General features: G+C 39.3%; 1 protein-coding gene across 2 annotated transcripts; it reads left to right on the top strand.

Moving 5' to 3' along the window:
- The first annotated feature begins 1,585 nt into the window (after positions 1-1,585).
- Positions 1,586-22,858, top strand: pik3r5 (phosphoinositide-3-kinase, regulatory subunit 5). 2 transcript variants are annotated; one of them, XM_034686911.1, is made up of 18 exons: positions 1,586-1,860; positions 9,684-9,799; positions 13,349-13,464; positions 13,669-13,737; positions 14,222-14,360; positions 15,076-15,145; positions 15,568-15,742; positions 15,934-16,102; positions 16,216-16,284; positions 16,717-17,576; positions 17,724-17,849; positions 18,042-18,173; positions 18,282-18,375; positions 18,923-18,999; positions 19,324-19,417; positions 19,573-19,655; positions 20,180-20,295; positions 21,171-22,858. In XM_034686911.1, exons 2-18 carry the CDS (start codon positions 9,700-9,702, stop codon positions 21,319-21,321), a joined length of 2,640 nt encoding a protein of 879 aa, XP_034542802.1. In that variant the 5' UTR covers positions 1,586-1,860; positions 9,684-9,699; the 3' UTR covers positions 21,322-22,858. The 2 variants fall into 2 exon arrangements, with proteins under 2 accessions (XP_034542802.1, XP_034542803.1); XM_034686912.1 differs by having other exon boundaries at positions 1,620-1,860; positions 20,183-20,295.
- Positions 22,859-22,981: the final 123 nt, after the last annotated feature.

Genomic DNA, 22,981 nt, shown 5'->3' with positions numbered 1-22,981 from the left:
GGTTGGGCTTTTGTTCATGTTCAAACTCACAATGCAAGCCCACTCAGTTCTGTTAGTTACTAACGAACAAATGCATCTAAAATTAGATGGTAACATGAATAATCCAAATACAAATTATTGTCACCACATGAAGTTTCTGTGGATTTACAAGAATTCAGCTGTAAGCAGGAACTATTGTCACACTGACTAGAGCTATATAAAGTAGAATCTTCTAACATTAAAAACAGAAACATACGATTTTGTCTATTGCAGCTGCCAGCTAGTTGTAGCTGTGTTTTATATTTGAAGCACAGTATTCATTATGATAAAGGTGCATTGCAATTTAATTCCATTCAGATGTTAATTGTATCCTTCACTTAGAAATTGTGGAGAGCTACATGGATACTTTTGTTGCTTACTGCTACTGTTTTGTTGGTTTGTCACCACATCCTCTGCCCTTTATGAGAAGGGGAATTCTCTGTTCCAAATATTAATATTTGAAATGTTAATGATATTCAAAGTAGGACAGGGAAGTTACATTTGTTTCCCTGCTTCCAGACAGCATCGTTGAAAGAGAAACACTTGGAATATTTAGGCTTTAAATACAAAAAGACAGCTTTATTCTTAGCTGTACAATTTGATGAATACATACAAAGATTCTGTTAGATTGATGTCTTTAATTTTATGCTATGGAGGCTTTACATTTTTCGTTTGTTCATAATGCCCTGCCTCATGGAAAAAACTGTCATTCACACTAAAAGACCCAATTTGGTAGTATTACAACACCACATTTAGTTTGACATAGACTTTGTTGGACCTCGAAGTTGTGATGAACATAAAACGTAGCTGAAACCTACAGAGACAGGGTGAACCACAAATAAAGAGAGATACAACTTACCACTTATAGTTTTATTTCCTTGTAAACATCACACAACAACATGAAATAATCTCTGATATGTATATCTATGTATCTGTGATTTCTGAGGGAAAACATTAACCAGGATGTGGCTGAATGCTGATGTTAGCTGTGTTCTAATGTTAGCTAATGGGATGTCAAAAACATTGTTTAACTTAAAACATGGCCCAATCCCTTAAGATAAGGAGAATTCACTGTAACGAGTATTAATACATAAAATGTAAATAAAATGTAAATGACATTCAAAGCAGGAGGAGGAAGTCATGTTAGTGTTTTCTTGTCTGACAGTTGTTGAAATAGAAACACCAGGAATACTTAGGCTATGGTAGTTAATATTTGATAAATCCAGAAAAACATTATTGTGTAAGATTGATGTTACACACACACATACACTTTTGTGTTCATTGTATTTAGACAATTAAGTACAGTGCAACAAATAATTGCCTTGCTCTTGAAAATAATGAACAAAGCCACAAGACCCAAACAAAGACACTCAGCTCCCAAGCATGAAAATAGCATGAAAACAAACACGTCAAACAGATCACTTCCTCTCCTGGGGCCAACATCCCCTCAAAATCCACAAGCAACCTTAGAGACACACATGTAGAAATACACGCGCGCACACACAACGACACCACCCACCTTCACACATCAGCAGGCTCTTTCATTGTGCTCACATGCACCCCTGTCAGATACTTCCTGTTTGCTCTGTTTGTGAGTCGCAGTGTGTTGTGTGTCAAGTGCAGAGGTCTGCGAGCGCAGTAGAACGATACAACAGGATACCAGCGGCTGGGTTTCTCTCGTCTCACTACGCTGCTACCTGGTGCCCAGGATGTGGGTTTGTGTGTTTAACCATGTTGTGCATGGTGAATGAATGGCAGAGGTGTTGAGTCTTAGACGCATTTTTTGGACCTTGGATTCTTAAGGACAAACACAAGTGATGGATGTCGGACAGTAAACTGCAGGTAAGATAACAGTAACATTAATTTGTGTATTTTATTTTGAAGGGCATCTTCTTCCAGCTCTTGGGGCTTGGATGGATCAATATCATATCTCTTAAAATATAATTTCACAAAGTACAGTCTAGCGTGCTGTTAATACTGATAATGATTGATGGTGATCATATAGTACAATGACTCCACTCCACATATTAGCATCTAAAAATGCACAAATCTAAATATCCAAAGATACAGTGATTTTTGATAATAATAAATAGTTTCATCTCATGTCAGACTTGCTTATTTTGTCAAAGTCATCTTGTTTCAACTCATTTTAACGTGCCTTATAATACCAGAATAAGAAAACCCTCACATGGCTTGTTTTCTGTCAGTGAGAGGAGCTTATGGGCAGTGTCATTCACACTGATGGGAAAAGCAGATCATGTCATGTTAACAGCCTTCCTCTGTGATCTAACAGACCCTCAGTGTGAGACCATTTTGAGGACTTCTGCTTTTAAGATGCTCGGTATGATTCATGCTTTTAATAAACGCTGAGGAAGTAGCGAGGCAGAACCACGTGCTAAGCGCCTGGACGTTATCTGGCTTTGAACGTCTGTGGCTGTATTTGTGTCTGTAAATGGAAACACATGTAAGCTGTTGTGGTCAGACATCTGTGTTAGCATCCTACACTAGATGATAAAGTCATGTCAGTTCATATTACAGGGTACACTCTAGTAGCTGTGGTCTGTTATGCAGTTAAAATTCAACTTCATACAAAGGCAAATCATGAACTGATACAAAAACTGCAAAGTGACAATGCAGGATGCAAAAAAGTATTCCTGTGAACTGTCATTATTTCACAAGTTCAATCTGACACACATAGTCACTCAGTGGTCTTTAATAACTCCACCCTGTAGAATCACAACTGAGCCAACGCCTGAACTCAACATCCTCCATAAACCAACCACCTGTCAGCCACTGTATGAAGCTGCTCTGCAACAATGCTGACAGTAACTCAGGCTAGATGGATCACCTAAGATAACAAACCACTGACAGTGAACTGTATTTTGAAACAGATCACAGATCAAATCAAGACTGTGAATAAATATTCTCTCAAGCAGTTCAAATGATGACAGACTGTTTCTGCACAACCCAAAGGAAGGGGTCAACTGTTCTTAGAAATTCTTCAATTACACAATCCCCTTTGAGCACATATAACTCCTCCTGTTTGGAAATAAAAACTGCCACAGCTCGTAATTTTTCAGGCATGCCAAAAAAGGAACACAGATTAATGACGTTGATTGGAGGTGGCAGATATTGACACCCTTTGTTGTTTACCACACATCAGAAGTGAAGAGCGAGGGCTGTCACAATGTGGTGTTTTTTTTCTTCACATTTTGCAGAGTTTCATTGCAATATCCCAGTGCAGAGCTTTGTGTTATTCACAACAGTGCTTCCTGTTTGTCTCCTTTTGCCTCTGGCATCACGAGAATCTTCTATTTCATCTCTACATCACACACTTTGTGGTCAACAGCCCCGTCTGTGAGTGCGTATATGCACCTGTGCATATGCTCAACCCACCTGTTACAAAGAAGTATTCAGCGGTTGAAGGCTCAAATCACACTTAACGTGCATCCTTATTAATTCATAATAAAACACAACACTTCTTATTGGGTAGCTTAGCAGACAAGGACTCACTCAGTCCTGTTTGTGGAGTAGAGTCAAGCTAATATTATACAGCACCACATATTTGCATGATGGCTAATTTCAGCACCTGTTTATCAGTTTATATTGAGGAAGTATATACCAAAGTTTATACGAAGGGGCTCTGTTGTCTACGTGACAAACAATTATAAACACTGCAGGAGTTAGATGTACCAGTGTTAGATTTTTGCATCTCATTTGATTTTAAAGCCAGTTTTCTCATTCCAGTCATGACTATAGAGTTTCACATTCTGCAGTTTTACTTGAGTTTTAATGAGCTAGTTTATTTGCCGAAAGATGTTGCCATAAAAAAATGCAAAGATTCATCTCCAATCCTCATTAGATCAAGGAATATTTCACAAAATTGGTGGCAGAAACTTCAAGCCTTAAAGTTGATCCTTGACAAAAACAATCTCACACCTTATGTCAAATATGAACAAGGAATTTTTTTTTTTAAATGACATAAAATCATGAATACACAGGTAATTGTGTGAACTCAGTCTCTAAGATTTAAAACGTATCTTTGAAAATAATTTATGTTAATGGCAGACAATGACAAATAATCTTTCAATCAGCAGCCGCCTGCTGTCGGGTTTCACAAACTGGACCTTTTTTTTTTTTACTATAGCTAGGTGGATTCTCACCGGTAACAGTTGTTTGAACTAAAAGGAAGCACTTAGTAACAGACCAGCTTTGGAGTTGGACCGCTGTTGTTTCCTAAAGCCATAAGAGACCCATTCACATCCAGTAGGTCAGTGGAGAAAAGAGGGTGTGGAGAGGGGATTGCAGCTCTGTGGGCCAACAGAGAAAGACTGGATGTGAATATCAGACTCTATTAATCATAAGGGGTCTGTAAATATGACAGACACGTACACTGTATACACACAGAAACACAGAAACTTACACGCCAGCTTTTGTGGTCTCTGGTCTGTGGGAGTGTATCTGCAGGACTGATCACACAGCAACAATAGGGAGGCACCTGCTTCCTCAGCTGTGCAGGGAGGCCTTCTTCCTTTTAGGAAGCAGTTGGTAATGGGATCAGTGGGAGAGATGGGAAGTAGCCCGTGAGGATGGTGGAAGGAGAGGAAGAGGAGGACAGCATGAGAAAGAGACACAGGTGGAGGTGCAGTGCTGGCACTGTTCGCTTTGTCTGAGATCTGCTTGGGAGACATAGAGAGATGCTGATACAAAGAAGAAAATGAGGGAAGAGAAATACTTACAATGTGCCATCTAGTAAAAAAAAACCTCAAATTTGTGGAAACTGGAAGATATTGCAACAATGAAAACAGTTCTTTTTGTGGCAAAATCATGGCTCATGGGGAGTTTATTTCTTCTCTGTTCAGCTGTTCAAAATGCATCAAGGATGAACTGCCAACCATTGAAAACACTGTTATACAATGAATGTCTGAGGATTTAGTTATCACATTGTTTTTGTTGTCGTTTTCATGATCACTAGTTCTTCTGTTTTTTGACATCAGCTGACAGAGCTATTGTCCTTTTAGTGTTACATAACAGATGTTATTTTTCCTCATATCATCCTATTGTTATCAGAAGAGCTGTCAGTTTATCTGTTAATATAGCTTTTAGTGTTTTGACATGGTCATCTCCCTGTAAAGGAGACTTTGATGGTTGTAACATCATCAAGATTTTTTTAAGAAATCTTGTCTGTTATTTTTTTCTTTTAATAATCTGATAAATCAATCTCCTTGGATGTGTGATTTACTTTTGGAGCTAGTTTCTTCTTCCACCACGCCACTTGTTATTGTCTGCCTGTTATGAGCTGTAACCCACGAAAAAGTGGAAGTGACCTTGTTGACTCGTAGGGATGTGCTTCATACATCCTCTTAGGAAACACCACACACTCATGCATTTGCAACACAACTTGCAAACTCTACGGAAACAAGTATGTTGACACTCTGGAGTTGGGATATTACTTGAAAAATCCAAGTATTTTGTTTTTTTGAATTACTGTAGCTCTGGAAATTTTTACCATATTTGATGCACGTTGATAAAACATTTGGATTGTTAACTCACCCAGACTGTAATTCTAAGACACCCAGCTCTACATTGATGCTGTTGTTCTTGAAAAACAGAACAGTAACCTAATTTCATCATTGCTGCTGTTTGGTGTTAATAAACTCACTTTTACTGCATGGTTGCAACCTTTTAAAGTCTTGATTTCATTTATTACCCCTGCACTTCTCCATTGAGCCTCATCCTGGATGCAGTGGCCATCACGGCTCTGACATAATAGTTCCTTCCACTCTCACCGGGCTCTCCTCCAGCTCTGTCCGACCCTCACAATGACCGGAGTCCTCAGCTCAAGGGTTCAGCATGCTCAGCAGTATCCCCCTCCGCTCTGGGAGACTCGGGACACTTCTTAGACACAATATGTCTCTTGGGAAGAGGGACTGCTGAGAAAAAAAAGGGGCTACTTTGACACGTTTGCGTATGTACCTGCAGGTATTGTTCCTTCAGGGTAAAGAAAGGAAAAGGGTGTGAATGGTGGGGGGCAATTGAACTAATCCCTCTGGACTCGTCACCTCGAGGTTCCATGGACTTCCTGTTTCACCTCTTCACAGCTGTTAGTGGGTCAGGGGCTTGTGTTGAAACCTGTATGTGTAGGCTACATTAGGGTGACCATATTTTCAAACCTCCTGATGAGGAACACTTTAATTGTACCGCAAACCCACATGTGTGAGCTCATGTTACAATTTGGATTTTTCCAAAAGTCACAATGCCCCCTCTGAGCAGTCAATTTATATTGGCTGTCAACGAAATTTGCCTCACCAAAGTACGTAAGTAGCAACAGGGCTACTTCCAGCCTTTACTAACTATTTGGGTTTGCTCATTTTAATATGGCTTTGAATGTTGGTGTGTCCATTGTAGACGATTGAAAACTTGCACTGTGTGCAGAATGAGGCACATTCGTTGCCTGGTACTTTCTGATTCCGAAGGAAAGTCTACATACAAACAAGATAGTGGGAAAGCTATGTGCTGGAAGTCTTATTGTAGGCCTCTACCTTCCTGTCTTTAGTTTATATCTCAAATTAAGCTAAGTCCGCTGGTTGTGGCTGCACAAGTGACAGATATGGGATCAGTATCCTATGATGTAACCCCCAGAACTAGGTAAATAAGCACATTTCAGAGAGTCAATCTTGTGTATACCATGTGTTTGTCAGGTAGGGTTTGTATGTGAGTGAGTGAGTGCTAGTGAGTCATTTATTAACTGCCTATCTGACATTTTCAGTTATTTCTAGCTTTCATGTCATATGTGAAATTTGTCACTGTCACTGGGGAATTTTTGAGAAGATGTGATCAGACAGGACACAGTTATTGATGTCATTGCCTGTTTCTGTTCCTCTACTGACAATTAATTTACTGTTTTTCAAAAACACAAAAGCTCATGAAATATGTTGACAGTAGCTGGATTGATATTTAGTGCAATTATGATGTTCAGAATATGGCTACACATGTCAAGAGCTCAGGGTCTAAAACAGCAGATTTATAAAAGGCTGTACCATCTTTACTTAGGGGAAGTGCACTATTTGTTCTGTGTTTGACAGTCTACTAATAGACGTACTTTTCCCCCTGAAAAAAAAGTCTAGGATGAGGTAAGAGAAGCTTTAAAAATATTTTTAGTAGCAACATTTCAATGAATTCCAGTTTCCTGTCTTTTTGGGGTATTTGTCCAAAATAGAAACATACATGGTTTCATAACTGTATTTATGACATTTTTTTTTTCAGATACATGTCATTTGGGAATTTCAACATTCATGTCCATGTCTACATTTAATGTCTACTCTCTCAATATATCTGATATATATCCCATTCAGATGTGTTTTTAGACTAGCTAATTTCTAAAACTCCAAACCACCATGTTCAAGACAGAAAAAGCAAAAAGTGTATTTTTTCTATCATCGTTTTTAAACGTTTACAGCTCACTATGTAGAAACAATCGTCAATGTCTGGTCTAAAAAAATGAGTCCAATGCGGAAGTGTTAAAAACTGCAGTTCATCGAGGATCCGCTTGAGGGTGGCCGTGGAAGTACCGGACACCACATACACAACAATTCAAAAAAGCTGATCTTTACAGCAGAAATAAACATGTTTACAGCCTGGTACAAAAGACAAGTGTAGTCTGAATAGCTCATGTCTCGATCCATACACACTGTACGGGGGGTGAATTTTTTTCTAACACTGCAATTTTGAAGATATTGAGATTACGAGTCTTCCAATGGGAGGCACAGCTGATTTGATTGAAAGGCGGGAACACTGTAGCTGTTGGCTAGGAGGCTCAAAGCCCGCCTTTTTACATCACAATCGCTCGACACCAGCAATATGGCTGCCGCTGACGATTGGCCTCAAAACAGTGCTTCAGAAACAGATGGGTGACGTCACGGATAAGACATTCTAGGACTTTATTGAATGTTTCATGTTTCTTTTAAATTCCTCTTGAAAAAAGATGAAATACATTAAAAGGTTGCAAATCAAACTACTTGGTAAATATAATTTTTGAGAAAAACGAATGAAGTGTTTTAAAAATGCTTTGTTAGGAATTTGGTTATTATTGTTGATGTTTTTCTTAGTTGTAGTCATTTAGTGTCAACCTTGGTCACTGTACTTCTTAACAGGAGTTTGTAAGAAATCAAAGTCTCACTGAATATTTAGATACTTTAATCTGTAGATTTAAAATTGAAATGGTTGAATGGTGATAATTATAGTGGAGTGCCTTTTCAACCTCAAAGATCTTGACAGGATAGGGTTTCCCCTGATCAGAGAGACAGAGCAGGAACACACTGTGAGGTCAATTTGTGATTGTATCTGTATGAAGCAGTGTCTCCACGAAAACATCTATGAAAGGGGAATTTAAAAGTCTTGCAATGCTGTAGTTACCACTGAAGAGGTGTTTACCTGCAATATGGCTTTTGGTTTTTGATGTCTACTTTCAAAGTGTGTCACTGGGCACCTGTCACTTTAAATGTTGTTTATCACCTCTAAAAGGATTTATAAATCTATCACTCAACTCTTTTCAGTCAGTGACGGGACATCCCCTGTATTTTGTTATGCATGCTGTCTCTGATGAGACTTGTTAATAACAGAACTGAAACATCTCACCACACCTGGGTTATCCTCACATGCTGCAAGAAAAACAGCCAAATGTACTAATAAACTAAGAGTGAAAGAAGTTCAGCGTGTACCCTGAGTCAGAGGTGATGTGTTGTACTGATATCAATCTGAAATCACAGGGCTGTTTTCCTTACACCCTATCATAAATGCATAGTGTGAAAACTGTTGGCTTATCTTGGTTGCCTTTGATGTTGCTGATAATGTTTAAATGTTATAAAATCTTCACTTGAACCCACTTTAAATGTTTTCTGTTTTTGGAAGCATCTGTAGAGACATAACTGACATAAAGCTATAGGTTGTTTGATTTTGTATGATTTCAACTTTAACGTGTAACTTTGAATATTTAAGCTGATTTGGCTCTTCTCAGCATTCTCAAGAGCTTTCATAAACTTTAATTTTTGATGCAGTACAGGTTTCAATCAATTAACCAATCTTTGTAGCACCCAATCAGAACAAATTGTATCTCAAGACACTTAGAGCAACAAACAGAGCAGGTCTAGACTAAATTCTATGTGATAATATGAACGAAGACCCAACATCAACACAGACATAGGATCCAGTCCCATCTTACAAGCAGGACTCTGTCGTATCTCATCTGAATCCACCATATGTAGAACACTTTGCAGCATTAAGCAAGTTACAATGGCAAAGAAAAGCTTATTTTTAACAGGCGGAAACTTCGCGCAGAACCAACCACAAATGTTGCCCTGCATTTAACATTTCAGCCACCATGGCAACAAAACAGGAATACGCGCAACACCCTGTGTGTTTCTTGTCCCTTTAAAAGTCCCTTTATGGTTTGTGTATCTTCTCTGACTATTTTTCATACGTAGCGGATGATTGGCCTTCATGCAAAACAGAAATGATAACACATGTTCAATAAAAGACAGGAACATGTTTGTGTGTGCATGTGAATATTATGTAAGCATAAAAAAGATTCCAGGGAATAAGTGGGATCACTGTTATCTGATATGTTTTGATATGTAGTATCCACTCTGTCTCTCGTCCCTACTCAGATCGTGAGTGGTGAAGATGCAGCACACATCGTGCACAGAGGACAGGATCAAGCACGCTCTGGACAGGTGTCTGGACGGGCTGAGACACAGTCCCACAGCTGCACATCACTGGAACGGTAAGAATCAAAGAGCTTTGGGAGTGATAATGACAGCAGCTGAGAATTGTACTAAGTAGATTTTTATTTATGCGTGAAGCAGAGAAACATGAAGGAACTAACAAGTATTTTTGCACTTCTACATTGAGGATGATAAACTTACTGTAAGAGGTCTGATGTGCTTTTTTTAAGTTCAAAATTTGAGATCTGAAACAGGCTTGTATTAGAGATGCTTAAAACACCTGTTTGAAAACTACAGCTACATTTTTAAAGCTCCTGTGAGGAGTTTTTTCACGGGTTATGAAATACACTGAAATTAAAAGTGCCTTTTTATGACTTACTTACCATCAAGAACAAGATTGGTATGTGTCAGATGAATTAAATTAGACCACACTGAAGAAACTGCCTTGTTTTGACATTTTGAACCAGGTATATTCAAAGTGAGTGACACCTTTGATTATCAATAGAAGCCAGGATGCCATTTTTGTTAGAAAACATGACTTACACATGTACAGGATAAAATCAGCAAAGATGTAAGGGGTACTGCTTTGTCCATAAGGTTGCTAAAATCAACACAAGCTGAAAGTTCTTTAAAGAAGCTTTAAGTATAAAATATTTGTTTTACCTTTTGCAGTAAGAAAGCATCTCTTTGAAGCTCTTATAACATTTTTTTTTATTACTGAGACTTTTGTATGATCAACAAAAGAAAGAAAGACCAGAGGGAGGAGGATTGATTACTTTTAGGCCGTAAATTTGAATGCCTGTTGGCGTGGAAACAAGGAGATTTACAGCAATCTGCAGATAGAGCCTTTGCTTACATTTTCAGCGGGAAAGATTCACAATGAGCAACATATTAGGTTGTTAAAATATAGTGAGATGTGATACTTTTTTATCAGAAAACCAGCAGGCCACTTATCGGAATAGCCACTGAATCTCCATCTTGGATCTCTGTCTTAGATGTCAAAGAAACCAGAATTTCACATAGGTGAAGGGTTTTAATCACCGTTTTTCAGATTAACGATCATTTTAAAAATTAATTAAAAAAGTAACACTGATAATTAATGATTAACTGATTAATGGTGTTACAGACTAATGGGTGTGCCCAGCTCTGGTTTCTGAAGAGACAAATGGAGGCAAAAGATGGCAGTCGCCACATTGAAAATACTTATGCTTCCACCATCTTACTTTTGACTAATCTAGAAACCAGCAGTTGAAGGCTGCCTGGCAAGGAGCTACAACATGCCTACTTGTCAGTCAAATCAGACACACCCTTGGTTAAGCCTAATTATGCATAATTCTTGGTCTTAGTATTATCAAATAGAAGAGTTTTCAAAAACTTGACCCCTCATGCAGTCATTACTAATAAAGAAATGGAATATTGGGACCAAAACCATCTTTTGCACCAGGCTTTTAACATGTTTAAATTATGTTGTAAAAATCCACTTGTCCCATGTTGCTGCATAGTTGGTGTTTTTTCTCAAGTTCTCTGCTTTGACCAAAGGATGACTTTCTCAAAGTCTTGTGGCTGTTCTGTGTGGTCAAACCTGTTTTCTTCAGCTTCTAGGGAAAAGCAGCACATCTTCTCAGTAATAAAAACCCCAGTTCATATATTTGGATGTGGTATGTGTTGTTTACAGTGTTGCCTGTATCTGTCATTTGTTCTCACCCTCTCCAAACAAGGTCAGACACTCAGCAGTCAGTATACAGAATACATGTGCTTATAGGCATGTTGAGCTTTTTGTTGGTAACGCTATTGCTGTGAGATCATTAGAGGACGTGTTATTGGGTGCTGCAGGAAGCTGTGTGAATGTACAGCTGGGAGGAAGTGGTGGCAGAGACCGCAGTGTGTGAGGGAGGCATTACCAGGCAGGGATGATCCAATCGGCATCAGCATGACACCCACTTATAGTACAAACGTGATGTTTGTGTTGTGATATTTGAGTGGAGTTTTCTTTTTGTTTTTTGTGGATTTGTAACCCTATATGACTCTTATGTCATGAAAACTCAAAGGCTAGAAGGCTAAAATTGATGTGAATGTTGTTGCATTCATGTGTCATGATGCAAATACACCTCTGACCTTTAAATCACACCCAGCAAACTGTTTTTTTGAGGTTTTGGACAAACAGAGACGTAATTACTGAAACATTTCTTGGAAAACCTTTCTCAATAACCTGAATAGCTGCTGATGTGCTACTTTCTTGGAACTTGAGCTCCTCAGAGATGCACTCGGGGTGGTTAATACTGAGGGCTTAAATGGAAAATAAGGTGCTTGTGAGGAGTCAGCATTCACATTCACTTTTTTGGGTGTGATTGAGCTGAGATTGGATTGAGATACTCTATGAGCAACTTCCAGTTGTTGTTTTTATCTTGTGTTACTTTTTCAGTCTATGGTAGAAAATCAGATATTGGTGAAGTAACACATCTCCCTTCTGTTTATTCCTAAGCTGTGACTTCCAAGTTGCTTTTTGGGAAAGATACGTCAAGTCTTCTTTCTTGCTACAGAAAAACCAAATTTATGAAAAGCCCTGTTTGACACAGAGCAAAAAGTGATAAAACACACACTCTAAAAGCATTGACAGGCATGGTAGCCTTGCTGTGGGTCGCTGTAAACCTGCCTTTCTTCATACCAGACCCAAGTGTCTTTAGTTCAGACACTTACAAACATGGATTGATTATCAAAGATTATATATTGGTGGAGTAATAGTCTCTCCCTGAATACGTCTGCATAGACGCAGACTTATTTGGCCTGTGCTTTCGAACTGTCTGACAAATGTTGCTTTTTAATAGTGCGACTGGGGATACGATTATTATTTACAGTGTCTCTTCCACAATACAAAATAATTAGAAACTGTAAAGTATCATTATTGGTACCTTTGCTCTTTTTTGAAAGCAGTGCAAAATTAGTGCCCCATATTGATGTTTTTATCCCTTGCCTATTTGAAAAGTTTTTCAAGACTCATGTGATATATGTGCTTATTTGTAGTGTGTTCTATAGCTTGGTGGTTTAGATAGCCTTCAAGTCTTCTCCCTACCTACCTACCTACCTACCTACCTACTCACCTTTCTACCTTCTTACCTACCTTTCTGATCCCTTCCCTCCCTATCCTCCTACCCACCAACCTAACTGCTTAACTCTCTACTTACTTAGGCCTACAGAGTTATCTAACTAACAAGCTACCCAGATACTTTCTTGCCTAGCTACCTAGCTTGCTTCTCATCTACCTACCTACTGATCCGCCCTACCTTGCCAGCTAACTACCTATCTGTCCTCCCACACACTTGCCTAGCTTTCTCGCTTCTAGACGAGCCAACAACCCACCTAGTTTCCTATCACTTTCCTACCCTCTTGCCTTCCTGCCTACCTACTTCCCTATTTTTAAAGTCCCAGATCACAAAAAAAGGTTTGGTCATTAAACTTTAGGCAGGGATAGATTTTACTTTCTTTTTAACTGAAGACACCCAAATAAGATATTGCACTGAACTTTAGTTTAAAACATGTGATAACACTTGATCTCTGTGTTACCACAACTAATTGTGTAGGTAAATGAGTCTACACGTTTTGTGTTTCAGTGCTGATGTGCTCAGCAGGTCAGTCCATGAACCGCTGGAGCCTTGAGGAGTTGGTGAAGAGGGACCCTGAGAACTTCCTCATCCTCTTACAACAAATCATCAGGAAGACCAAAGAGGTGAGACAAAGGTCAAAAGGAAAACATATGTATTGTTGAGAGCCTCTCCAAGTTGTGAAGGGCCCAACTTGACTAAACATTGGTTTCGATTGGTGCCAACTTAATAACCCTGTGATGTACTGGCTCTCTTTGACTGATGTGAAAAAGTATTGTTGTCTCTAAATGTTTATACTGATCACTCTGTTTTTATTCATGTGTGTTAAGGCTCAGGAGCAGTGTCAGTATGAGCTGGTGGCTCCCCTGGCAATCATGTTCTCCTCCACGCTGCTTCAGGTATCGTCCCTATTAAGAAGTCCATTAAAACCTCTAACCTTCATCATCTCCCAGTATTAACAGTTGCTGTGAGGCACACTTCTTATTTTCAATAGACCAGAGTGGTTGAATAACAATGGTTTGCTACCTTTGCTACCTATTTTATTCAGTAAGAATGTTTTTTGACTGTTGGTAAAAATTTAACTTTGCAATGGGCTCTTGGAGATTGTTATAATTTTGACACTCCCACCACAATTTATGTACAAATGCAAAGCAAAAATCATTGATAAGTTGATCAACACTGAACTTCTGCTATTTGGGCTTTGAACTAGCTTCACACACATATCTGTAAAGCAAACCACATACAGCGTCCCTTGAATATGTATATGATATAAGCCAAACAAAAGAGAAGCCATTTCTCTTCAAAGTAATTTTACATGACCCTAAGACAGGTCTTCCTGCTCCTCAAAAGAACCCTGGAAACTAAATTTTTATTTGGTTTCAGACGCCGTACTGTCCTCCTGGCACAGAGCTACTAGAGGAAGCTATTGCTGTGTTTCGCTGCTTCATCACCTGGCCTGAGCCATACAGTAGTGTGTGTAGAAACCTCCTGTCTACCCTGCAGCTAGAGATCAAGGCCCCAGGTAAGCATAGATACTGTATGTTCATTCAATTCAATGCCACATGTACATGTGAACGTTCCCCCCTAGTTCAACTTTGTTTCTACTTCAGTCTTTCAAACTTTGTGATTGTCTGCCCCCTGGTGACAGGTCAGATAAATGCTTGTAGTGTCACACTGCTTCTACTGTACAAAAACACCAACATCTCTTACTGCAATGACAGGAAGATGAGATGGCTCCAGGCTATACTCTGAACTTCCTCTTAAGAACGTGAAATTGTTTGAAAGAGGATGAAGCTTCAGCATTTGCAAAACAAAAAAAGAGAAGCTGTGAACACCTACACACCAATTCACAGGAGCTAGAAAGGAAATGATTAAAATACAACATCAGACTGAATGACACATTAAATCTTACTGAATGAAAATTGTTGCTTCATGTTTTCATACATATCAGATACCTAACTTTATTTTTAACAATGTTTTTAACACTTTCATTAATCTTATGGCCGCTTCTGACCTATATTCATAGAAAAGAGCTGCTTGTAGTAGTAGTATTATGAAAGCTGACCAAAAAACAGCTTTGTGTGTGACCTTTAGGGACTGAAACATTGTCTGCTTGTGCACAGTCCCTCAATGGCCAAAAGCGGTACTCAGGCTTATAAAGAACATTGAGTTCTTTACTATTTGTGAGGTTGAACATCATCAACAGAAAACATAAAATCTGACTTTTCTCCTCCCAGGGATTTCCTTTCAGAGGCTGGTGAGAGAAGAACAGAGTTTGATCAACCCCAGCCAGTGCTCCAAGATCATGTAAGTCCACATTATTGGAAAATGTACTGTCTTTACAACTATATAAGATACTGCATTTACTCAAAGTGTACACAATCTACAACATATTTTCAGTCCAGTTCTGAGGGGGTTACTTTTGCAATCTGGCACCTTTTGCTTTCTGGTTAAAATAGCTTATTTTCCCATTATCAGAAGTTCTCAGTAAGTTTATCTGATTTGACACCATTTAAAAAACAGAAGAAAAAAAGAAAACATTGCTCAGGTTCATAACTTCACTAAAGTGTTGCTCTGTAACTTAATGTAGTGGAAAGTCCCTTTCTGCTCCCTTCTCTACCATCACCACCACCAACACCACTATAGCACTCTGTTGCATCTTTCCCTGATATTAATTCATAAAACATATCCTCATATTATCTCTGACACCACCTGTGTGCTTTCTGTAGGACTGTGCTACTGATGAATCCAGGCGAGGTGCCCCAGGACTTTGTCTCAGTGGCTGAACAGCTCAGTAGCATTCGGCACTCGGAAAAGGAGACTTACATCACCTTGATCAAACACGCCTTCCAGTCCACACTAGGCACCAAGTATCCTCTCCATAGTATCCACAGAGTCCTGCAGGTAAGTGTACAGGGCGGTGGTTCGGATTCTCAATGTGATAACGATACATTAGAGTTTAAAGATAATATTGGTAATTTAATTCCCCTTTAAACCCTTTTTGCATTCAGTTGAATTAATATTTATGAAGAAGAATTTAGGGCAAACCATAAGAGATCTTTTACTAATCAGCTTGTCATAAATACTTTTTCCAGGAAAAAACTGTGGATGAACTTGGGGGGATCTACTCTGTGGTAAGTGATCTGTTAGACACTGCCGCTGCCATGGATGACCCTCTGAAGGGCCGCAGTCATGTGATCCAGGGACTTGAACAGCTAAGGGATAGGATGAGAATCCCAGCATCCAATGGAAGGAAGTCTGATGGTAAGAGAACAGGCTTTATGCACTTGAATATATTTACACTGTAGATCACATGATGATAATGAGATTTCAATTTCTGGTCATATTGTTCTAATCAGGTCGCTTTCATCTTTCAGGAATGTTACAAACTCTCCCACTGCCTACAGCCAAGTGTCACATGTTTCACTGGGAAAATGACAATTTTGGTAAGGTATTCAACAGGATGATTCGCTGATTTAATCACTGGAATGATATTTCTGCTTTTAGCAAATTAAGATTATATCAGTTAAGACTGTTTCTACTGTTTTTCAGGCAGGCACAACAACTATAGTTTTGTCAGGGCTAAACTGCTGGCAACTTCTGGTAATTCGGAAATTAAGGGGTACTTAAGGTTTATTATAAATATAATGGAGTATCATCTGCATACAATCACAATTCACAGAATATGAAGTTTGTGAAAGGTAACTGGCCTTGATTCTGGAGGTTGTTTTGCCTCTTCAGTTCAGTTGTGAAGGAGTTCATCAGAGAAGAGGCAAAGTCTTCAAGAACTCTCTCATACCATGTTCAGTTGTCTGTTGGATTAAAGCATGGTTTCATCCTAACATTTGGTTGATATTTGTCTATCTTGATTCCTGCAGATGTTCTCAACACCCTTTTGGAGCATGACCCAGATGACTTGTCAACCAATGGGCACGCTGATGAGGAAGAGGAGATAGGCAGTGATGAGGAGGGGGGAGATGTGATAGGGATTGGCTTACGAGAGGAAGAGGACGATGAAGTGCATGGAGTAGAATTGCCTTCATTATCTACTCATCGTGCCTCCACCTTCTCCACCATCTCCTCCCTGTCCACTACATCCAAAGACTCAATGTTCTCCACTTTATCTGTAACCTCAGGGTCCTACGCTCCGTCACTCTTCTCCGTCACTTCAGGAGTAGATAGCGACTTCTTTGATGATTTCGATGATTCTCCAATCTCTGAAAAATGTTCGCCAAAGTCTGGCTACAAAGCTTCTGCTCGGCTCAGCCAGCACCTCTACCGGCTCTTCATAAAACCTAAGGCGTCCCGGGCGCTGATCCGGGCAAAAAGCTTAGGAAATGCTGAATCAAAGGACCTTTTAATGGTGCCAGATAGACGCTCAAACTCTCTACCCCAGCAGGTTAAATTACGAAGTCCTGAGCCTCTGCAACAGTCGCAAAATCAGACTCTCAGACATGTCTGCTTCCGGAGGAGGCCGATTCTTAGTAGTAACGAGGACATCAAGAACACTACGCTGAGGATGGTGGTGTTCGGTGCTGATCATGTTGTGGGGAAGGTGGCTCGGGCTTACAACAGTCTGAGGAGAAAAGAGAGTGAATGTCCTCGTCTCAGCAGGGCTTTCAAACTTCGGTTCTACTTTATGCCAGTGAGGAGGGACTTGGCTGCAGGGCTGGGGAGTCTGAAGTCTCCCAGTCCTTTGGTCCAAACTGGAACCTCAAAGGGAGCAGCCTTGTCAAATGTAAGCAGAAGTTTGTTTACAAAGTCTCATTTTCTAAACTAACAAGGAACTAACTTGCACATTACAGAGTTAGAGAGCCAGCTGGCTACAATACATGCATGCACATATACATGAGAATTCCTCATAATGTGACTTTTGCTTGAACAGGAGCTCTCCCACTCTGGCACAGGGGACAGTACTAATGACATTGCCAATCTTCTCGGAATGTTGGACCCTTGGTACGAAAGGAACACCCTCAGCCTTCTTAATTTGCCTTCCAACATCGTCTGCCAGGTACAGCTGGAATCAAACTTAACTCTCTCAACTATATTTCTCCACTAATACCGAGAATTTTGTCATAAAAACAGATAAATCCTGGAGTATTAGAAGCTTCAACATTGTCTAATACCTTATTAAGGCCACATCTACATAAATCATTCCTCTAGGCAATTACATAAAGTGTGACATTTTTGTATCACCTCGCAGCAAACCTCAAAGACTGAGTCAGAATCATACGATGGTTCGTATGAACAGCGGTTGCCCATCCTGGCAGACTTGGTCCTGTACTACTGCCGCTATGCAACCAGGCCAGCTCTGATCCAGCTCTACCAAGCTGATGTAAGACACGAACACACACACACACACACAACAAATACTTAAAGCTGCATCACAGTGGTTCATTTCATCCAAAATTAAATAATTTCTTAATGATAAATTGTGTTGCAGTTGACATTAGCTTGCGGAGAGAAGAGGACTGAGGTGTTTATCCACTCCCTGGAGTTGGGTCACACTGCAGGAACACGAGCCATCAAGGCCATGGGTGAGCATGACTCACACACCACCACAAATACACGTATCCAAGCAACGGTGCCACAAAAAAATAAAACCCTCTGCATTTTCCGTGCTATGAAGTGCATCATCATCATCATCATCATCATCGTCAATGTTTTTTAGAGGTTGAGTCTGTACCAATTTATGGAAGAGGAACATCTGCTATTTCCATGTAACCATTCAGTCTACTTCTACTTTTTGAGTTTCACACATCACCACTTGAGTTGCACTTCTGATTTTTTATTTCCTTTGAAAGGTCAAAATTCAGGGAAATTCTTATGTCTGACTTCTGATTATTTCTATACAAATAACTTTGCCTTCATCCACTGACATCAAATATTATCTTTTACGGTGAGGAGGTCTGTAAAGCATCTTCAAAGCAAAAGAGGGCTGAACTTTGCTTCATCTGTTCTTTATTTTATATGTTAGGAGTCAAATAAAACAGTATTAGAGGTTTGAATTAAACTGTGTAACCGTTGACTAGCCTTTTTATGGATCACTAATATGTGTGTTTGTGTGTGTCTCCTGTTACATAGGTGCTGCCAGTAAACGGTTTGGCATTGACGGTGACAGAGAGGCAGTGCCACTAACGTTGGAAGTGGTGTACAATAGAGTAAGGTTTTGCATTTTATTTTAGTCAATGTAAAAAAAATTTAATGAACAGGAACCATTGTTATAGACGCATCTTCACAAATGCACTTTTATCATAGTCCCTTTTATACCAGTGGTACATGACAGCACTCCTATAGCGCTGACATTCATACTGTATGTCCTTATCTTTGAGTGGATGCATTTCCTCAGTTTGAATTATTGCTTCCAGTTCTTAATTCCCTTGTTAGTCAGGAGAAAGCTATTATTTTTCATGTTTTTCTTCAGCCTGTATGTTGTATTTTTCCAAAACAGCAACAATCTGATTCTTTCTTTCTGTCCCATCCAGGTGGTAATAAGTGGGAGAAGTCAGTGGAAAAAAGACACCAAAGTCTGTACTTCTGTAAACTTGACCAAAGCCTGCAAGAATCCTGAGGAGCTAGGTACATTGCTGCCACTGGCAATCATAATACTTGGTTAAGTGCTTGATTGAGTCTCCAGCTAATGCTAATGGATTCCTTATTTTCCTTTTTGATATGTGCACCACACAATAATTAAGTAATTTCTATTCATAATTAATTGAATGTATCCCTGCCAGACTCAAAGATGGAGTATCTGCTGCTCACAATGACTGAGGTCCTGAAAAGACAGAGTGGTAAAAGCAAGAAAGGCTACAACCAGGTGAGTTGTACGTGACTAAAAACCTCAGCTCAAGTGACTTGTGGTTAAAACTGTGTCGTAGAGGCACGTTCATTCAAACAACTCAGCAACACATTTACAATGTAAAACAGAGACCTACATGCATTCTTGATAGCATCTTCAATTCAGCTGAATCTCACGTAAAGTCTATGAGAACAAAGTTTTCAAGCAGGTGCTAAATGGAACAAAAAACCACAACACAAGCAAGACTCGCGTGCTGTTTTGCTTGTAGGTGTTTCAGCTGTGATAGATTTCCCTCAACACTGCAGCTTAATCTCTAGATTTGGAGCTTAGATTTGAGAAAGTCGTCACACACTAGACTGTGGAGTAAACAATGGCTTTTTATCTGAAGTCTCTTTTCCCATCACAGAGACAGAGCTTAAGAGAGCAAATTAGAGCCTAAGAACAAAAACATCCTCTTTGTCTCTGTGTGAATATATCTTCACTTTTTTATTCATGATGTATAATGCATTGACTTTCCTCTCTTCCTCCCTCCCTCCCTGTAGCAGCTGAGTGTGACAGAGGTGAAGGTGGACAAAGTACAGATCAGTGGTACTGGAGACACAACCTTTGCTGTTTGTCTGGACCAGGACGAGAAAAAAATACTGCAAAGTGTCACCAGGTGTGCAGTGAAAATGAACACACACACACATAAATGTTTTTGTTTCTTTGTGAGGGCCATCATAATGCATGCTCTAGCCTCATACCCTTACCTTATCCCTATTAACTCATCCTTACCCTTTTCTCTTAAAGAGAGATCAAATAATCTGCACGTGAGAGACTATATTTTGGTATCAGGTTTTCTTGTTTCTGTTTATTTTGTGTTTGAAGTTAGCAGTATTGACAATAACCATTGAGAGGGCTTTGGTTGCTAGCAGGAAAAGCTGCAGGTCACACTGCCATTGCTACATAATACTGTTGTTGCCAACCAAGGTTAAATTATTGTCAGAAAATCAGTTTTCAGCCTGCCCATGATATTAAACTAAAGCTTACTTTAACTAAATCAGGTTTTAATTATCATACAGTTTCTTGAAGTAGTAAGGATTAAAATGTCCCCACAATGACAGATGTCCTTGCAACAATTATTAAAAACTGCAATGGGTCCCCACAAGTATGGCAATACAAGTCACACATACACACACACTACTGAGCGTCTTTAAAGAAGCTGTACTTTTACATGTTTTTTGTTTCTCCGGTGAGTCAGATTGATCTGTCAAGTGGTAACACCTCCTTTGAATATGCTTTCAGAGGTCTAACAAGTCAAATGTACAAATTCTCATCCAAGTGAAAGATCTCAATGGTTTGATTTTTCCGTGGTGAAATCTCAGTAGTTTCTTTCTCACCTGAATCTTCTGCAAAACCCACTTCCCCTCTGAGAACATGCATTACCAACAACAACAATCGAAAAGACTTGAATTTGTACACCATTCACTCACAACCCCACAACATCTTGAATCTGTGTAATTTTTCTAATACGTCTCCCTCTGTCCCTTACAGATGTGACATATCAGTGTGCTATAAACCTGACAGCTCTACTGACTGGAAGTTAAGAGAATCCCTGGCCTCAGCACAAATCCATCCCCTGCACCCCACCTTCTGCTCTCTCCTCTGCCTACCCATTGTCACTTTCAGCGGGGCACTCCCCTGAAACTGCTGACCATGTGTTTGAGTGGCTTTAAAAAAAAAATCTCTGCACTGGACTGACATTTATATGCTGTGAAAAACAGGCACTGAATTCAGAAAGAGGTGGTCAAGTTTCCATGATAGTAGCCTCAGTGGGGCAGAGCTGTTGGAATCAAAAGGACTTAGGTAGAAGGACCGATCAGAAAACTCCAGACCTGAGTGGCTTGTAAACATGGACACAAGCACATGCCAAAGAACTTGAGAAACAAAGAATGATTAGACATACAACAGTATAAATGATGTTCAAGCATCTATATCGTAAAGCAAACTGCTCAAGTTTCGATCCATGGGTTTCAGTTTCTCATTCCAAGTATGTAGAGAAGTGACCCTTACCCACAGTAGCTTGTGAATATAATTTGGTCAAAGAAGGTGAATCTACAGTATGAGATCTCAGGTAAGACGGCAATCAAGCTTGTTAAAACTATATATTGCAGAAGCCAGGGTGCTACCAAGAAATCATCTCTGAAAATGTCAACTCCACCTTTGGAACTTTGTCTTAGATCATGTATAACATGGAGTAACACAAAGACATTTCCCCTCTTCTGAGCAAACTGAACCATGTAATGTCTTATTTGGGGATGAATACTGAGCTAAGGGCTCTATCTACAATTAGACACTATGGACTTTCACTGTGTGTAAATATGTTTGAAAATATGAATTGTCTGAAATGACGAAAGCCACATCATAATTATTTTTTTTTGCATTTTTTTTTTAAAAAACTTGGCGTCTTGTGATAACACTCCTAGGGAGTTACTATGAAGTCACTGCTGTAACTGGTAAATTTGGCCAGCAGGGGGGTCTGTTGATCTTTTCACTTCTGTTGAAGTACAGGTTACCTCAACATTCCAGTGATGGTTGCATATTTGCAGTCAAGTCTCTGTCCACTGTAATGGACCATGGGGCCAGCACTTTTTAACCTTCTAACCTGTGCAGATAGAACATGTACATTTGATATATTGGTGCTAAAAACATCTGGATTCACATAATACTTTATAGTATATAATATTATAAAGTAACTAATTCATAGCACTGTGCATACTGTAAACTAGGATATTTCAAAGAATATCTCTAGTGTTGTTGAGGGAGTATATCTTTATCACCTGGCTGAGACTGAAATAGTAGCACTGTACAGAAAAGTTTTTATGCAATTATAGCACTTCATGATGACATAATATAAAATAAGGTACTTAAGTTTCAGATGAATACCTTACTTCACTGCCCTATCCTGACATTTCTGTTTATTTTATTTGATTGTTGTGTTAATATATTTCAAATGCAATATTGTTTTTATGTGTATCATGGTGATATTGATGTGTAGGGATGTATATAAATTGAGTTCCATTTTCATTAAAATACATCCCTCCAATATAACATTTTTGTTATAGCCAACCTGACTTCCTGTAAAGGGATTGTTCTGTTTTACTAACTTGTTTATTTGGCATATCTGGCGAATCTGTACGGGGTTTCATGCAACTAAATACAATCACATTATTCACACTGCACTATTCACACGTTCTTTTTTTAATCCGTCTGTCTGTCTGTTAGTTATCTGTTTATCGAGGTAAAAGCAAAGATGGATGGATAGATGGATAAATGCAGTATATGAGCAAAACCATAGAGTAAAA

Source organism: Notolabrus celidotus, chromosome 7 (genome assembly GCF_009762535.1).
Source record: "Notolabrus celidotus isolate fNotCel1 chromosome 7, fNotCel1.pri, whole genome shotgun sequence".
Taxonomy (NCBI): Eukaryota; Metazoa; Chordata; class Actinopteri; order Labriformes; family Labridae; genus Notolabrus; species Notolabrus celidotus.
This window is presented reverse-complemented; position numbering and strand designations above follow the sequence as displayed.

Excerpts from the sequence above, each read along its gene's own strand:
- pik3r5 (XM_034686911.1), top strand. The coding sequence starts at position 9,700 with ATGCAGCACACATCGTGCACAGAGGACAGGATCAAGCACGCTCTGGAC. Across the intron at positions 19,000-19,323 it reads TGGAAGTGGTGTACAATAGA|GTGGTAATAAGTGGGAGAAG; the intron begins GTAAGGTTTTGC and ends TGTCCCATCCAG. Across the intron at positions 20,296-21,170 it reads ATACTGCAAAGTGTCACCAG|ATGTGACATATCAGTGTGCT; the intron begins GTGTGCAGTGAA and ends TGTCCCTTACAG.